The 14,343-nt window shown below is 41.3% G+C and overlaps 2 protein-coding genes across 2 annotated transcripts; both read left to right on the top strand.

Moving 5' to 3' along the window:
• The first annotated feature begins 610 nt into the window (after positions 1-610).
• LOC139452316 (uncharacterized) lies at positions 611-1,541 on the top strand. The gene has a single exon (XM_071233748.1). It carries the CDS (start codon positions 611-613, stop codon positions 1,412-1,414), a length of 804 nt encoding a protein of 267 aa, XP_071089849.1. The 3' UTR covers positions 1,415-1,541.
• A 10,843-nt stretch (positions 1,542-12,384) lies between these two features.
• Positions 12,385-13,113, top strand: LOC139453230 (uncharacterized). The gene is made up of 2 exons (XM_071234856.1): positions 12,385-12,406; positions 12,497-13,113. The coding sequence occupies exons 1-2, from the start codon at positions 12,385-12,387 to the stop codon at positions 13,111-13,113; spliced, it is 639 nt and encodes a 212-aa protein (XP_071090957.1).
• Positions 13,114-14,343: the final 1,230 nt, after the last annotated feature.

Genomic DNA, 14,343 nt, shown 5'->3' with positions numbered 1-14,343 from the left:
ACACAGTACACGTGGGACCGAGTTAACTCAAACACAGAGTAAATAAGTGACGACCGTCAGCTTGTTTATCAATACTAGTTCCATAATCGATAAATGATAAATAAATAATTGAGTTCGTCTTATTGTTGTTACATTTAGTATTAACTACTTAACAAGGTTGCCAAAAGTATAATTTGTATGATCTGTGTGCTACAAGGAAGCATACATGTATGTATGATCAATCCCTGTCCCTCCTGATTAACGCATATCGCATGCTGGTACACATTCCTTGAGTCGATCTTCCCCACTCACATGCATCTACATCGCCACCCCCACAGAGACTGTTTAGGTATGTTTCCTTCTACCCCATTTACCGTATTCACTGTGACCAGCCTGTAACACAGAGACAGAGAGTTTATTTGCACCATACCCTTGCTCGCACCATACGTTAGCGTGCCATGTCATAAATGAATATCTGTTCAAAGCAGCGGAAAAATCTCACTCTTTCAAATATTCATACTGTTCTCGGTTTCAAATCCCATTTGGTTTGTACGTTCAAGACATTGTTTAATTGAATGATAATTCACTGCATTTTCTCCTTCAGGCGTGTTGACCCTTTTCACATAACTGAATGGCTCAACACGAAAGAAAAGGGAATGTGGAGATGTTAGAAGAATTGAGAATTCGCAGTTTAATGGCCTCTTACATGATGTTCGAACGGGCAACAAAATACGGAAAGTATGCAGTTTGGACACTGATTGTAGCTAGCATTGTCATGGGTGTGGCTGCTGCTAATCTATGTCAGTATCTCCCCGTGGGTGATAATGAACATTGGGTTCTCGTCTCTAAGATGGTCATAGGATTGGTCTCTGGATTTTCAGCTACCTTTGAAACTGGAAGAATCTTTCTTCTTGAATACTTGGACAAGAAAGAGAAACTCTATAACGAGACAGCGGCAGGTTGGCAAAAACTGGAGTTGGACATTCGTTTATTTCTGAACTATATCGACACAGCCGAGGTCATAGAGATTAGAGAGTTTACAAGTAAATGTATACAGCAGCGGGATGATGTATGCTCTAAGGCCAAACCAGAGGGAGATACTTATGACAACTATCATGATAATCCCGAAATACTGATAGAGAAGTATCGCAAAAAGCAATCTGTCATTGCGTGCATTGGAAAAGGACTCAAGGAGGACGAAAACGAGAAGAAGAACACAATTATAAAAGAGATGAAGAAATGGGCCTTTTGTATTGTGCTTGTTGTCCTTTTAGTCTCTATTGTCTTGTTCTGCAAAGACTGGTCATGTATTCGACTATCGATGAACGACGTACATCACTACTGGCTAGAAGTTCATTCCCCTTACACGCATGGGCACAACGTTACGCAACCCATGTGCATCCGGTTGGTCACCGTGCACGTGTGGAATGTGTGACACACTCATTAGAGGGGGAACAAACTTTTGACCAAAGGAGGACCCAGTTTAAGCTGAACTTGGTGGTGATAACAAGGAGAGACATTTTTGATATTCTGACGAAAAATGCTAATACACATGTTATTGTTTGTACTTGCTGATGTCTCATATTTAGATGTAGGAAAATATGAGTACTGGTGTGGCTTCTACATGTTTTGCGATGGTGTCAAGAGAATACACGATCCTAGAAAATGTTATTGCTGCCAAGGAGTTAGCTAAGTCGGCTAACAGAGCTCGTGGTGTTATTATCAGTAAATTTAAAACTATGGGCGGAATGGCATTTGAAGTTTATAATACTTTATATAGTAATTTCGTACAACCAATCTGGTCTTACGGGTCCGGAATCTGGGGTCTAAGAAAGTTTAGATGTTTAAATAACGTCCAGCACCGTGCATGCCGTTTTTTCTTGGGCGTCAGCTGTAAAACCCCTAACTTGGCTGTGAGGGGAGAGATGGGTTGGCTGTCTTCGCTTACCCTGCAGAGAATTGAAGTCATTAGGTTATGTAAGAAGTTGTCGATCGTTGAAGAAGACAGAATAATAGTTCATAAAATCGCTATGTGGTCCAAAAGAAGATGTAAATCCTAGATCGATATCACAAATAAACTGCAGGTGTCAAATCAAGATTTTAAGACCATTAAAGGACATTTAATCCATATGGACTCTGTTACGTGGTTTAACGCCTGTGGAATAACCGGGGACTAGCCAACGGTAATAAGCTTCGTGCCTATAGGAAATTTAAAGTTAATCCCTGCACAGAACCATACGTTAAATTAATCAGAAGCAGACAACATAGAAGTAATCTTGCTAAATTGAGATGTGGTACTCTACCTCTTCAAATTGAATTAGGAAGATTTAGACGACCACAAATTCCTCTAGAGGAAAGAACATGTAACTATTGCAATCAAAATATCGTAGAAGACGAATTTCATTTCCTAATGAACTGCAGGCTATACACAGATATCCGTTGTAACTTACTGATGTATGCTCACACCACCGACAATAATTTTCTCAGTTTAGCCAAAAATAATCAGTTTGTTTACCTTATGCAAAACGAGGAGATACAACATTGCCTAGCTGCAACAGTGTCCCTGATCTTTCGACGACGTTTGGATGTAAGTATAATTATACATACATACTTTCAGTGAAACCCCGCCTTTATATATATATATAACACTAGTCAATAAACTACGTTTATAACAAACACGCTTATAACGAACTGACCGATATAACGAACTTATTTTAGTCCCGACCATTTGTTGTATCAATGATGCATATATGCTTATAACGAACTGCGGTTTATACGAACGATTACAGTCCATCAGGTCCAAACCGCGCTGCCCGTCTTTGATCTGGACCCGTGTTTGACACAGCTGCAAATTCTAGTCGATCACGTGTCTGTGATCGTGGAACATGGCTCTAATCAATGTCGTTCGCACCCACGTATATCAGTTCCACAGGTCTAATGCGTGGCCTTGAACCAGAATGTATTTCGTTGGCTTCCGTCAACATCCATTGATGCACAATTCTTGATAAAAGTCGGAATTATAAGGGATTGTATCGGGAGACGTATATTGGTCAGACTACGTGATAGCATTGCTCTTTATATAGAGAGGATTCATTGGTGGTTGACATACTGTTTGTGTTATCGAGGGGTAAAGTTTGAAGTGATCTTTTCACGAGCGGCGGATGAAGCGAAATCTGTTCAGGGCCTCACCACTGCCGTCAATATCGCATCCGAGATCGGAGACCGCCTCCGTGGTCTAGTGGTAGAGCGCCTGCCCGGAGGCTGGAAGTTCCGGGGTTCGATCCCCGATCACATCGTACCAAAATACGTTAAAAGATTAAACTTGTTGTAACCCTGCCTGGTTCTCTGCATTAAGGGGCTAAAACAAGGACTGGTCGGCTCGGAGTCAGTATGCTGTGTCTGAGTGGGGCATTCGTGCTAAACTGCGGCATGGTATCTCAGTAGGCCTACACTGTAAAATCGGCCTTAGTCCGGACTCGTACAAGCAGACACACGCACACGCACACACACACGCACGCACGCACGCACGCACGATCGCACGCACGCACATATGGTTGGCACTTTCCCAATTAGATCACGTGCATGTGAAGTTTATATTTGTGTTATCGTCGACCGACAGTTGAATATGCTTATAGCCTAGGTAGGGGGTGGGCTAGGAGTTTTGTTTTTTCAAAATACAACAGAGGAGAGGAATTCCCATTTTACATCATATTCAAAAGAAAAAAACACTTGACAGACATAAACAAATCAACATATTCTTTCATTTAGATTAAATTGATTGCGGGTAATAAAATCCTACCTACACTTCAAAATACACGAAGATCGAATCCCCGAAACCTGACAAAGCACACGTCAGCTAACGGAACAAATTGTCAGCTTACAACAAAACTACGACAACATAATAAGCACAAACTTTCACCATTATAACAGATCCTTGCTCGAAGCCCCGGAATCGATACAAAACGATCGATTTATGGTCGTTTGAAATAAATCGCCTTCAAAATGTGGACTTTTCAATAATGTTATACACCAGACCTTATAATCAACAAACACTGTATTTACGTGTGCTAAAATACCCAACAGTATAGTTATTCCTAGTTTTCATTGCCACGAAAGCCATTTCTTGTAAGTAACAGAGTAAGTCATCGCTCCCTTCGACAAGAACCTAACAATTATGAAACTAACCAGATCTCCTGATCCGATCGCCACAGACCGTCGCACTTCCATCGATGGTCAATTCTTATTTATTCTTGACAAACTATACTTTACTGTAATTTATTTCTATATAAACACTGTTATTTCCTTTACATAACTGAACGTTGTCCACTGAATGAAGTGCACTGGCAACCAAGTACAGGGCTAATCATGCTTTATTGTCTATAGAAGATAATAGACGTTGTTAGAGAGTTCATAAATCATAGGTCTGTGAGTTTAATAGCCTTAAGGGAAGATGGTGTAATTGCCCACAAGACACACCCAAAGGCTAGACCTTGTTATGATATAGGAATAGTCAATGTGTTTCCTTTTCTCCAGCTAGTATTTGTGCGCTCCTGAAATAATATATCCAATACAGCCCATGCAAGCCTATGACATTTTGCAAGTTTCACAATGAGGAGAATCTCTGGGTTCCCTTTTCTTATATTTTTATAACTATAATTTAACTGTTTTATCTGTAAAATATGACCATTTCAGAGACTAGATGTAAGTCTACACGTGGGTGATCATCCACGTTGTTCATTCATTTTGCTGATATCCTATTGTCAGTTGTCATTGTGACCAACCGATACACATATGTCACACTTCAGAGTTGATCCTCTCTGTTGTTCATCTATTTTGCTGATATCTTATCATCAACTGTCATTGTGACCAACCGATACACAGGTAAGTAACACGTCAGAGTTGATCTTCTCCGTTGTTCATCCATTTTGCTAATATCCTATCATCAACAGTCATTGTGACCAACTGATACACAGGTAAGTAACACGTCAGAGTTGATCCTCTCCGTTGTTCATCCATTTTGCCAATTATAATATCCTATCGTCAACAGTCATTGTGACCAACTGATACACAGGTAAGTAACACGTCAGAGTTGATCCTCTCTGTTGTTCATCCATTTTGCTAATTATAATATCCTATCATCAACAGTGACCAACCGATACATAGGTAAGTAACACGTCAGAGTTGATCCTCTCTGTTGTTCATCCATTTTGCTGATATCTTATCATCAACTGTCATTGTGACCAACCTATATACATGTAAGTAACACGTCAGAGTTGATCCTCTCCGTTGTTCATCCATTTTGCTAATATCCTATCATCAACAGTCATTGTGACCAACCGATACACAGGTAAGTAACACGTCAGAGTTGATTCTCTCCGTTGTTCATTCATTTTGCTAATATCCTATCATCAACAGTCATTGTGACCAACTGATACACAGGTAAGTAACACGTCAGAGTTTATTCATGATAAACTGCAACATGACTTCTCAGTAGGATAGCACTATAAAATCGTCCGGACTAGTACAAGCAGGCACCGACACGTGCATGCTCGTCGCTATATAAGTGTAATAATCTTGGACGCGTCGTTAAACCCCATTTCACCTCATTTTATGGAAAATGTGTCTTTTTATTCTGTGAAACCTCTTTAACCCAGAAGCACCGTCTTCGGAGCGACTACTGTTTGCGGCGTCAACATATGTATGCATTTACATGTGCAAAAGAACAGTTCTCAACAGCAGTGATTCGTTGAATATCACTTGGTTTTAAATAACAGGGCTTCACTGCTAATGCACATACTTTTCTCAGTAATAGCCGGGTATCCGTTTTTTCGGGGTCAAAACTTACAATACAATGCGTACACGTCAAACCTTTGAAACAAAATCGATAAAAGCTGTCGCGGGAGTTATAGTATCAGGTAGATTTAGTTGCTCTGGTAGAGCCAGGTGCAGTAAAATGTTAGCATTGTAAATAGCTACGATAAAATGTAGAGTATACCCCTGTTGATTACAAACTTACATGTCAGACCTTGAACCAGAAACTAACATGCACTCATGAAGTGCGTGTACCTGTGCAAGCAGGCTGTAACGTGTCTCAATTGTCAATTAACGCATTGTCATCCCCCCCCACTTTGCATCCCACCCCTACTCCCCCAACCCCCAACATATGGTGACTTTAAGATAAGACTGAACGTATATTATAAACAGATCATATTTTGATGTTGTAATCTGCACACCAGTGCACTCCAGACAAATTTTCCGAAGCAGAAGCCTTGTAGCCCAAACTTGTAGGTAAGTCAGATACAAAAAGTGTATATATCAAAGTACATAATATTATTATATTTGAGGTAACTAAACTACGATTTGACCACCTCAAATTCAGTGTCTGTTTATGTGTGTGAGTCTGTCTGTCAGTGTCCGTCTGTGTGTGTGAGTGTGTCTGTCAGTGTCTGTGTGTGTCTGTCAGTGTGTGAGTGTGTCTGTTAGAGTCCGTCTGTGTGTGAATGTGTCCGTCAGTGTGTCTGTCAGTGTGTGAATGTGTCCTTCTGTGTGTTTGTGAGTGCGTCTGTCAGAGAGTCTGTGTGTGTCTGTCAGAGTGTCTGTGTGTGTCTGTCATTCTGTATGTCTGTCAGTGTGTCTTTGTGTATCTGTCTGTGTATTTGTCCGTGTGTGTGTGTATCTGTCAGTGTGTGTGTGTCTGTGTGTGCTTTTGTCCGCCTAATTTGTTGAACAGGGTTCTGTCGCTTTGACATGCAACGGGACTCAGCGACCCTCGGTTTCGAATCACACATCAGCACTGAACATCTGTGCCATACTATAATGATGTAATCTGCACACCTGCGCACTCCAGACAAATTTTCCGAAGCAGAAACTTTGTAGCCCAAACCTGTAGGTAAGTCAGATACAAAACTTGTGTATATCAAAGTACATAATATTATATTATATTTGAGGTAACTAAACTACGATTTGACCACCTCAAATTCAGTGTCTGTTTATGTGTGTGAGTCTGTCTGTCAGTGTCCGTCTGTGTGTGTGAGTGTGTCTGTCAAAGTGTCTGTGTGTATCTGTCAGTGTGTGAGTGTGTCTGTCAGTGTCCGTGTGTGTCTGTCAGTGTGTGAGTGTGTCTGTCAGAGTATCTGTCAGTGTGTGAGTGTGTCTGTTAGTGTCCGTCTGTGTGTGTGAGTGCGTCTGTCAGAAAGTCTGTGTGTGTCTGTCAGAGTGTATGTGTGTGTCTGTCAGTGTGTATCTGTGTTAGTGTGTGTGTCAGTGTTTGTGTGTGTATCTGTGTGATTCTGTCAGTGTGTATGTGTGTGTGTGGTTGTGTGTGGCTGTCAGTGTCTGTGTGTGTGTCTGTGTGCATGTGTGTGTCTGTCGGTGTGTGTCCATGTGTGTCTGTGTGTATTTCTGTCAGTGTAGGGTATATGTGTGTGTATCATTGTGTGTGTGACTGTGTATTTCTGTGTTTTGTTTAACTCCGCATTCAGCAACGTGCACTGTATGTAAAACTATCTGGTAATCGTGGGTCGCTGCTTTGGTGACAAACAGGAATAGCTCATGGCAGACAACCGGCATAGAGAACCTTCAGAACAATAACGTTTTACTAGTAGGGGCAAACCTAGATACATAATCGGGGCGAAACAGTGATGTCAACCTACGGCCATCCGATCCACAGGTTGGTCACACGTCAGAGTTGAATCAGTCAGACGTTCTGCATCCATTCAGTTAATATTCTCCCAGTGAATAGCCATTGTGACCACCCGATCAACTTTTAGTCTAACAACAAGCATTGGAGCTCAAACTAGGACCTAAATTCATTTCATCCGAGACACAATTACCAATCAAATCCTGAATTTATGAAAGGAAATTCACAAATATCTCCAGGAAAACGGCAACAGTGACAATGATTTATCATGATGATAACGTGATTAGATAAGAACTAAAATCTAGATCTCAGGACCCTGCTAATAAAGACATTACCGCCCAAATGAAGACCGTGTTATCGTATCTTGTTATGAAAATATGTTACATATATATAGTAACCTCACTTTGCAGGGGCGGTCGTGTTGTCTAGTGGTTAAAGCGTTCGCTCGTCACGCCGAAGACCCGGGTTCGATTCTTAACATGGGTACAATGTGTGAAGCCCATTTCTGGTGTCCCCCGCCGTGATATTGCTGGAATATTGCTAAAAGCGGCGTAAAACCATACTCACTCACTCACTCACTCACTCACTCACTCACTCACTCACTTTGCAACCACACTGCAAGGTATTAAAGGTTATTATCAAGCACAGGGGCATGTCAATAGCTCACACAATGGATATAATTAGTGAGTGAACTCAAATAAGGATTAATGAGTCTCCATGGTCATGTAAGGTTTGTTCACTTCATCATAATCGGCGACAAAACCTTTTCCATATACAATAGAGATGGATTGTACGATTCTGACTATATCATGAGCATGTGTTATGAATCACTATCAAATAGTGATGATACCAGGTGTTCGCGAAAAAGGTGGGCGTATCCTGCCCCATCAGTGGCACAGTCACAAACACACGCAAAGGCATGTCAATTGTCCTCCACATGGCTTTACTAAGGCCTTAAATGGTGTAACCTTGATCAAACAAGATACTTGCAGTGACTGTGAACAAGTTATCAATGACATGCGCATATAAATACTGAGGACGTCTAACAACTTCATTGCGAAATGACAAATGCATTTGTGAATGTCGAGTTTATTCCCAATATAACAGTTGATCATGGTATTTGGTAGGGGATGGAGGTATACATTTCCTTGAGTCAATCGTTTACTTACGTCTCCTCATCTACATCGCCAACCCACACCAATATACCCCGAAAGAATAATCAGGTTTAGATTGGTTGACAATTAAGTAATATATATAGTAGTAATGATATTATTCAGTAATGAAGTTATTCAGTGGCATATATTTAGTTCGGCATTGACAGAGTTAAATAGTATTTTCACATGATTTAACACTAAATGCTATATCAAGTTACATCGGATTATACAAGAATTCAATGCATGTTGAAACGGGTTGTCCCATGCACGGGGTACGATGACACGATGTGTTATCTAACAAGTCACCAAGCCCTGACGACGCGTGTTTATAAGTCGCCTGTTTCGACCAGCATAGGTTGCTGGGGATCAATTCTAACCCGGAATCCCCACGGGTTTCGAAGCCAGTAAACGTTTCAAATGCGACGATAAAGCTACCTTGTCGCCGCGTCTTAGTGTGATAGGTTTGTATATCCTGAAAGAATTAAACGCTGAAGGATATTATTAACATGGTCATTGTACCAGTGATTAGATATCCAAAACTTAACTGCATTTGTATGTAGAGGGCGGTCGGGTAGCCTAGTGGTTAAAGTGTTCGCTCGTCACGTCGAAGACCCGGATGCGATTCCCAACATGGGTACAATGTGTGACGCCCATATCTGTCACGCCGAAGACCCGGGTTCGATTCTTAACATGGGTATAATGTGTGAAACCCATTTCTGGTGTCACCCGCCGTGATATTGCTGGAATATTGCTAAAAACGGCGTAGAACCATACTCACCCACTCAATTGTATGTAGAACCGTTGTGCCAAGTAAGACCTAAAAGTTGACCGCTGGAATTATCATGGTGCCTACGATTAAATGTCACTGCATTTGTGTCCGGCAACCGTGCTAAACAGGAATAGTACCGCCGCTGTCAATGCTGATGGTGGTCATAGCTGATACTGACTTGTGAACTGACAAATGCCCCATGCTCCTTTCAGTCTGAGATGACGTTGAGAGAGGACATGTGTGGACACTGTCATGATGACTTCATGTTTCATGGACATCAATATGTTGTCATCTTGCTATTACGATCTGTGTTTGAGCTTATCTTGTGTGACATGAAAGCTGTAGTGTTATGAACAAATAAACAACTGAGTGAGTTGGTTTGAACGCCGCTTTGAAGAGTATTCCAATTACTACACGGCGTATCCAATTAATGTGGCAGAAAGCCCGAAGTGAATGCAGGTTTCAGACGTTTACCACTTTGGTGAAACCCAAGAGAACTGGTATGGTGCTGAAAACATCATCTGGGCGACCCGGGATTCGAAGCCACAATCATAGGTTTCTGGCGAGCCCAAGGGACGCAACTCTGCCACCCGTGCCCCCTTATTATCCCAAAGCATTCGGCGTTGATTATACTATCCATAATGTTATAATTTAAACCTATTAATTTGTTACATCCATGTTTGCTTCTTGTTCAACATGTTCAACCCTGCTCCGAGCAAATATTCCATCTAAATGACGATGACCTGTACCGAGTATGGACCAGACAATCAAGTGATTGATGTGATGTCATATATAACCCAATTAGCGTTTGTGCGCAATCAAACTTTATGATGTAAAGTGAAACCTTGTTAATCAGGATGTTACCTTCCCGGTGAAATCGTCCGGACTAACACATTTCCGGATTAATAAATCTGGGGTATGTAGTAAAGATATACGCTCCCAGCAAGTATCATCCAAAAAGCACAGTTTCCGAATTAACGGGTTCCTGATTGACGGGGTTAAACTGTATTCCAATCAAGCATTTAACCCCCCCCCCCCCCCCCCCCCCCCCAATTAGAGCAACATATAAACACAAATAGAACTATTTGATGTGGTTTGATCAATCAAGGAACTGGCTTTGGCGCGATGGCGATCCATGAATGAAGATAGTGTTGTTCTCTGATGTAACGACAACACTTTAACTACATAGGTGTAATTGCAGAAGAACGAATGAACAAAACAAAATGGAAACGACAAATACCATGTCCAGCATCCTCAATAGAGAACTGGTATGGTGCTGACAAAATTACCTGGGCGACCCGGGATTCAAATCCTCAAATGAATTGTCCTACCTTTCGAATACAGTACCACAAACTTTTCAAACGCGTGACAATACCCTATGACGTAATTTGTAGTATTTTGTTGCAAGTTACATCGGCGAAACAATGCCCTGTGACTTCAGGGGCCATCGAGCGTGCATAAGCTCCACCCAGGGATTTATCATCTCTACACGCAATGTCATTGAATATGCCCAGCGATGTTTAGAGTTTTGAATATTTGTTAACTAAAAAACCCCTTTACGATCAATCACCCCTTTACTATCATTAGGGTTAGGTACCCGTTTAGGGGCTATTAGATTACTCCGAACGCTATCTTAGCCCTTAGGTCCCCTTTACGATCATTAGGGTTAGGTACCCGTTTAGGGGCTATTATTGATTCTGTAGCTGCTCCTTATATTCTTCACACAAAAACGTCGAGAAAAAAGGATGAGATGGTTTAGTGTCCAATATTTTGGTTGCTGGAAACTGTCCTGGAACATTCACACAAGCCACTTTCACCTGCTACATTTATTCAGTACTTTTTTAAAAGCAAACTCACCCTTGTGTGGTCACTAGCCATACTTATGCCTCCCTCGTTCCTACAATTATCCGCATTATCCTTACAGTGTTCCCTACCACACTTTTCTGTCACAGAGCCGTTTTCAGTTTTCGCCATATCTTGTAGAATACGGAATGGGACGAAGTAAGTGCCTACCCGTAACCTTCGTAAGTGTCCGTCACCTAGTCGACGCTTTTCGTTCAGTTCCGTAACGGCGTAGGCATGACTAGGTAAATTTGCACTTTGTTTCACATTGTGGCGTAGCTCAGTCAATTAGCTGTCGGTCTAACAATCCGAAGCTGGCGTGTTCGCGTCCGACGGATTCTTACAAAAAAATGGTTGCTTGTCTTTGAGACACGTGACGTACGGCAGAGATCGTCCCTACGAGAAGTTGTGGTACTGTATTCTAAAGGAGCTCCCAATCATACTTTAGGCTTCTGGCGTGCCCAATTATCTCAACTTTGCCATCCGTTCCCCCCTTAATATCCCAAAGCACTGGGCGTTGATTATACTATCCGTGATGTATACCGTTTTGTTACAATTTGTAACATCTATGTTTGTTTCTTGTTTAACATGCTCAATGCTGCACTCAGCAATATGCCATCTAAATGGCCTGTGCCGACTATGGACCAGACAATGCAGTGGTTGATGTGATGAGCAATTAGCCAATTAGCAGTCGTAGCAAGGTTTCCGAATAAACAGGTTCTAGATTGACGGGGTTTCACTGCATACCAATCAAGGAGTTAACTATTACCTTCATCACACAGAAGTAAACACATTACTTTCAGACTGAGCGGGAAGTGAACTTTAGACCGTGTACAAAAGGTCCATTTTAAGTGAAATAATGGGATATAAATACATGACACAGTACTTGTATGCAAAGTAGAAGATTTACTTTCTCGCTGACGTTGAAAGTTGATGAGGTCAGTTTTAATTAAATTTGATATTTTAAATATCCTTTACAGAGACTTCCTATCTCCAACGAAATGTCAACAACCAGACTGAGAGGTGAAGCTCGGGGGGAAGATGAGACTCGGGCTCTGCTTCAAGAGTCAGACCCTGATCAAGCTCAAGCTCCTATCTCCAACGAAATGGAAGCTGAGAATCCAGCTGAAGTTCAAGCTGAAGCTCAATGTTCAAGGCCGGTCATTACAGCATATAGAGAGTTTTTAACGGAGCTAAGAATTCGCAGCATGATAGGGTATTGTATGATGTACGACCAGTCAGACAAATACAGTACCTTGGCGTCCTGGATGCTCATAGCAGCTAGTGGAATAATGGGCGTGGCTGCAGGAGGCTTATCCCAGTACATCCCTGTAGGGGACGGATGGTTCCCTTGTATATCTAAGATAACCATAGGAGTTATCACTGCCACAATCGGCACCTTCAAAGCTGGCAGCATGTTTCTTTATGAAAAGTTTGAGGAGAAGCAGAAGATCTTCAACAAGACAGGCGCCGGATGGCAGGAACTAGAGTTGAAGATCCGTCACTTCCTTGATACTACTGAGGACACAGACAACAGAGCTAAGTACGAAGAATTCACAAAGGAGTGTATAAAACTACGGGGAGAGATATGTTGTATGGCAAAACCAGAGAAGCGCATCTACAAAGAGTACAATGAAAATTTCAAACGTCACGTTGTAGCGCGATGTATGAAAAAGAGACAAGCCGTCGCAGGTATTCGAGCTGAACTTACAAGAGAAGGCATCCTGTGAAGAAGAACCTAGAGATGTTTTAAATATTTAACCTGCCACTTTTTGCAACAAATGCTTTCCCGCTGTTTTATGAAACTACTTAATGCTTTCAGGGCATATACCTACACGCCTGAGTAAATCTTAATGTTTTTGTTTCTTGTTTACTCGGGTAATACGAATTATCTGTGACTGCATGTTGTTTTTCCTTAATGTAATATACACCAGACATACGAATAATTGATGTTATAAGTAACGCCTGACCACTCTATCCAAATGTACTCGCTTCGTACGTCAAGCAGAAGTGTAATGTGATCTAATTCTACCACGGAATATTATGAATTGGAGTCAAAGGCATATAACAAACTAAAATAGAACTGTGAATACAAAAACTTGTCAAATATTATGACAATGTAACTCTAAAATCTTAGCTTCTTGAAAATTCGCATAACTTTTAATTGTCATAGGAAACAAACTGTAAGACACTTCGTGATAAGTACCAGTGTTACCTGTCAATACTTTGTGGACGTTCTCCCCATTATGTCTGTTTACAGTCCCATTATAACGTTCTTTCGAAAGTCGGATAACCATCCTGCTGGTATAACATAGTTATATCCCATGTCATGTACATAGATAAAACTCGGAGATAAACAAACGTCGTTACAATTCTCCACAAGATTGTATGCAGGGGGATAGGGATGGGTGGCTTCAACTTTTCAATATTTAACATTCCCTTTATGTCGAGCAATATTCTATCAGTTACAGCCTTTGGTGTCTACATTTCACACCTTTTTGAGGTATAATAGAACATGCTCTTTCTACGAAGCTTTCAAAAAGCTTCATACGACGGGAGATATTTCAAAACTTGACGCATCAGTGACCACAAGGATGTCCAATGCAATTCCCTATATTGACTTGTACCATATGTTCCATGTATTGTTTTGTTTATCAGATAAACAATTGACTTGGATGTGCATGTATTTGTGACGAGTACAATCGGTGGGGCAGAATATGTTCACCTGGTATCAGCACCATTTGATAGTGATTAATAAACTATAAAAGTCAAAGCCAGGGAATAATCAGTCTCAATTATCCGCCGAACAGATTCCTTTGAGCACCGATACTGACTTGTGAACTGACAATTGTCCCACGCCACTTTCAAGCTGAGATGACGTCAGGCAAAAGGCAAAATAGTGGCGGAAACATTATGTAAATAGATCACTGAAAATCACTGACACCATGTGTTCGCGAAAA

The sequence above is a fragment of the Haliotis cracherodii genome, unplaced genomic scaffold, assembly GCF_022045235.1.
Source record: "Haliotis cracherodii isolate W230 unplaced genomic scaffold, xgHalCrac1.p SCAF_9, whole genome shotgun sequence".
NCBI classification, from domain to species: domain Eukaryota; kingdom Metazoa; phylum Mollusca; class Gastropoda; order Lepetellida; family Haliotidae; genus Haliotis; species Haliotis cracherodii.
This window is presented reverse-complemented; position numbering and strand designations above follow the sequence as displayed.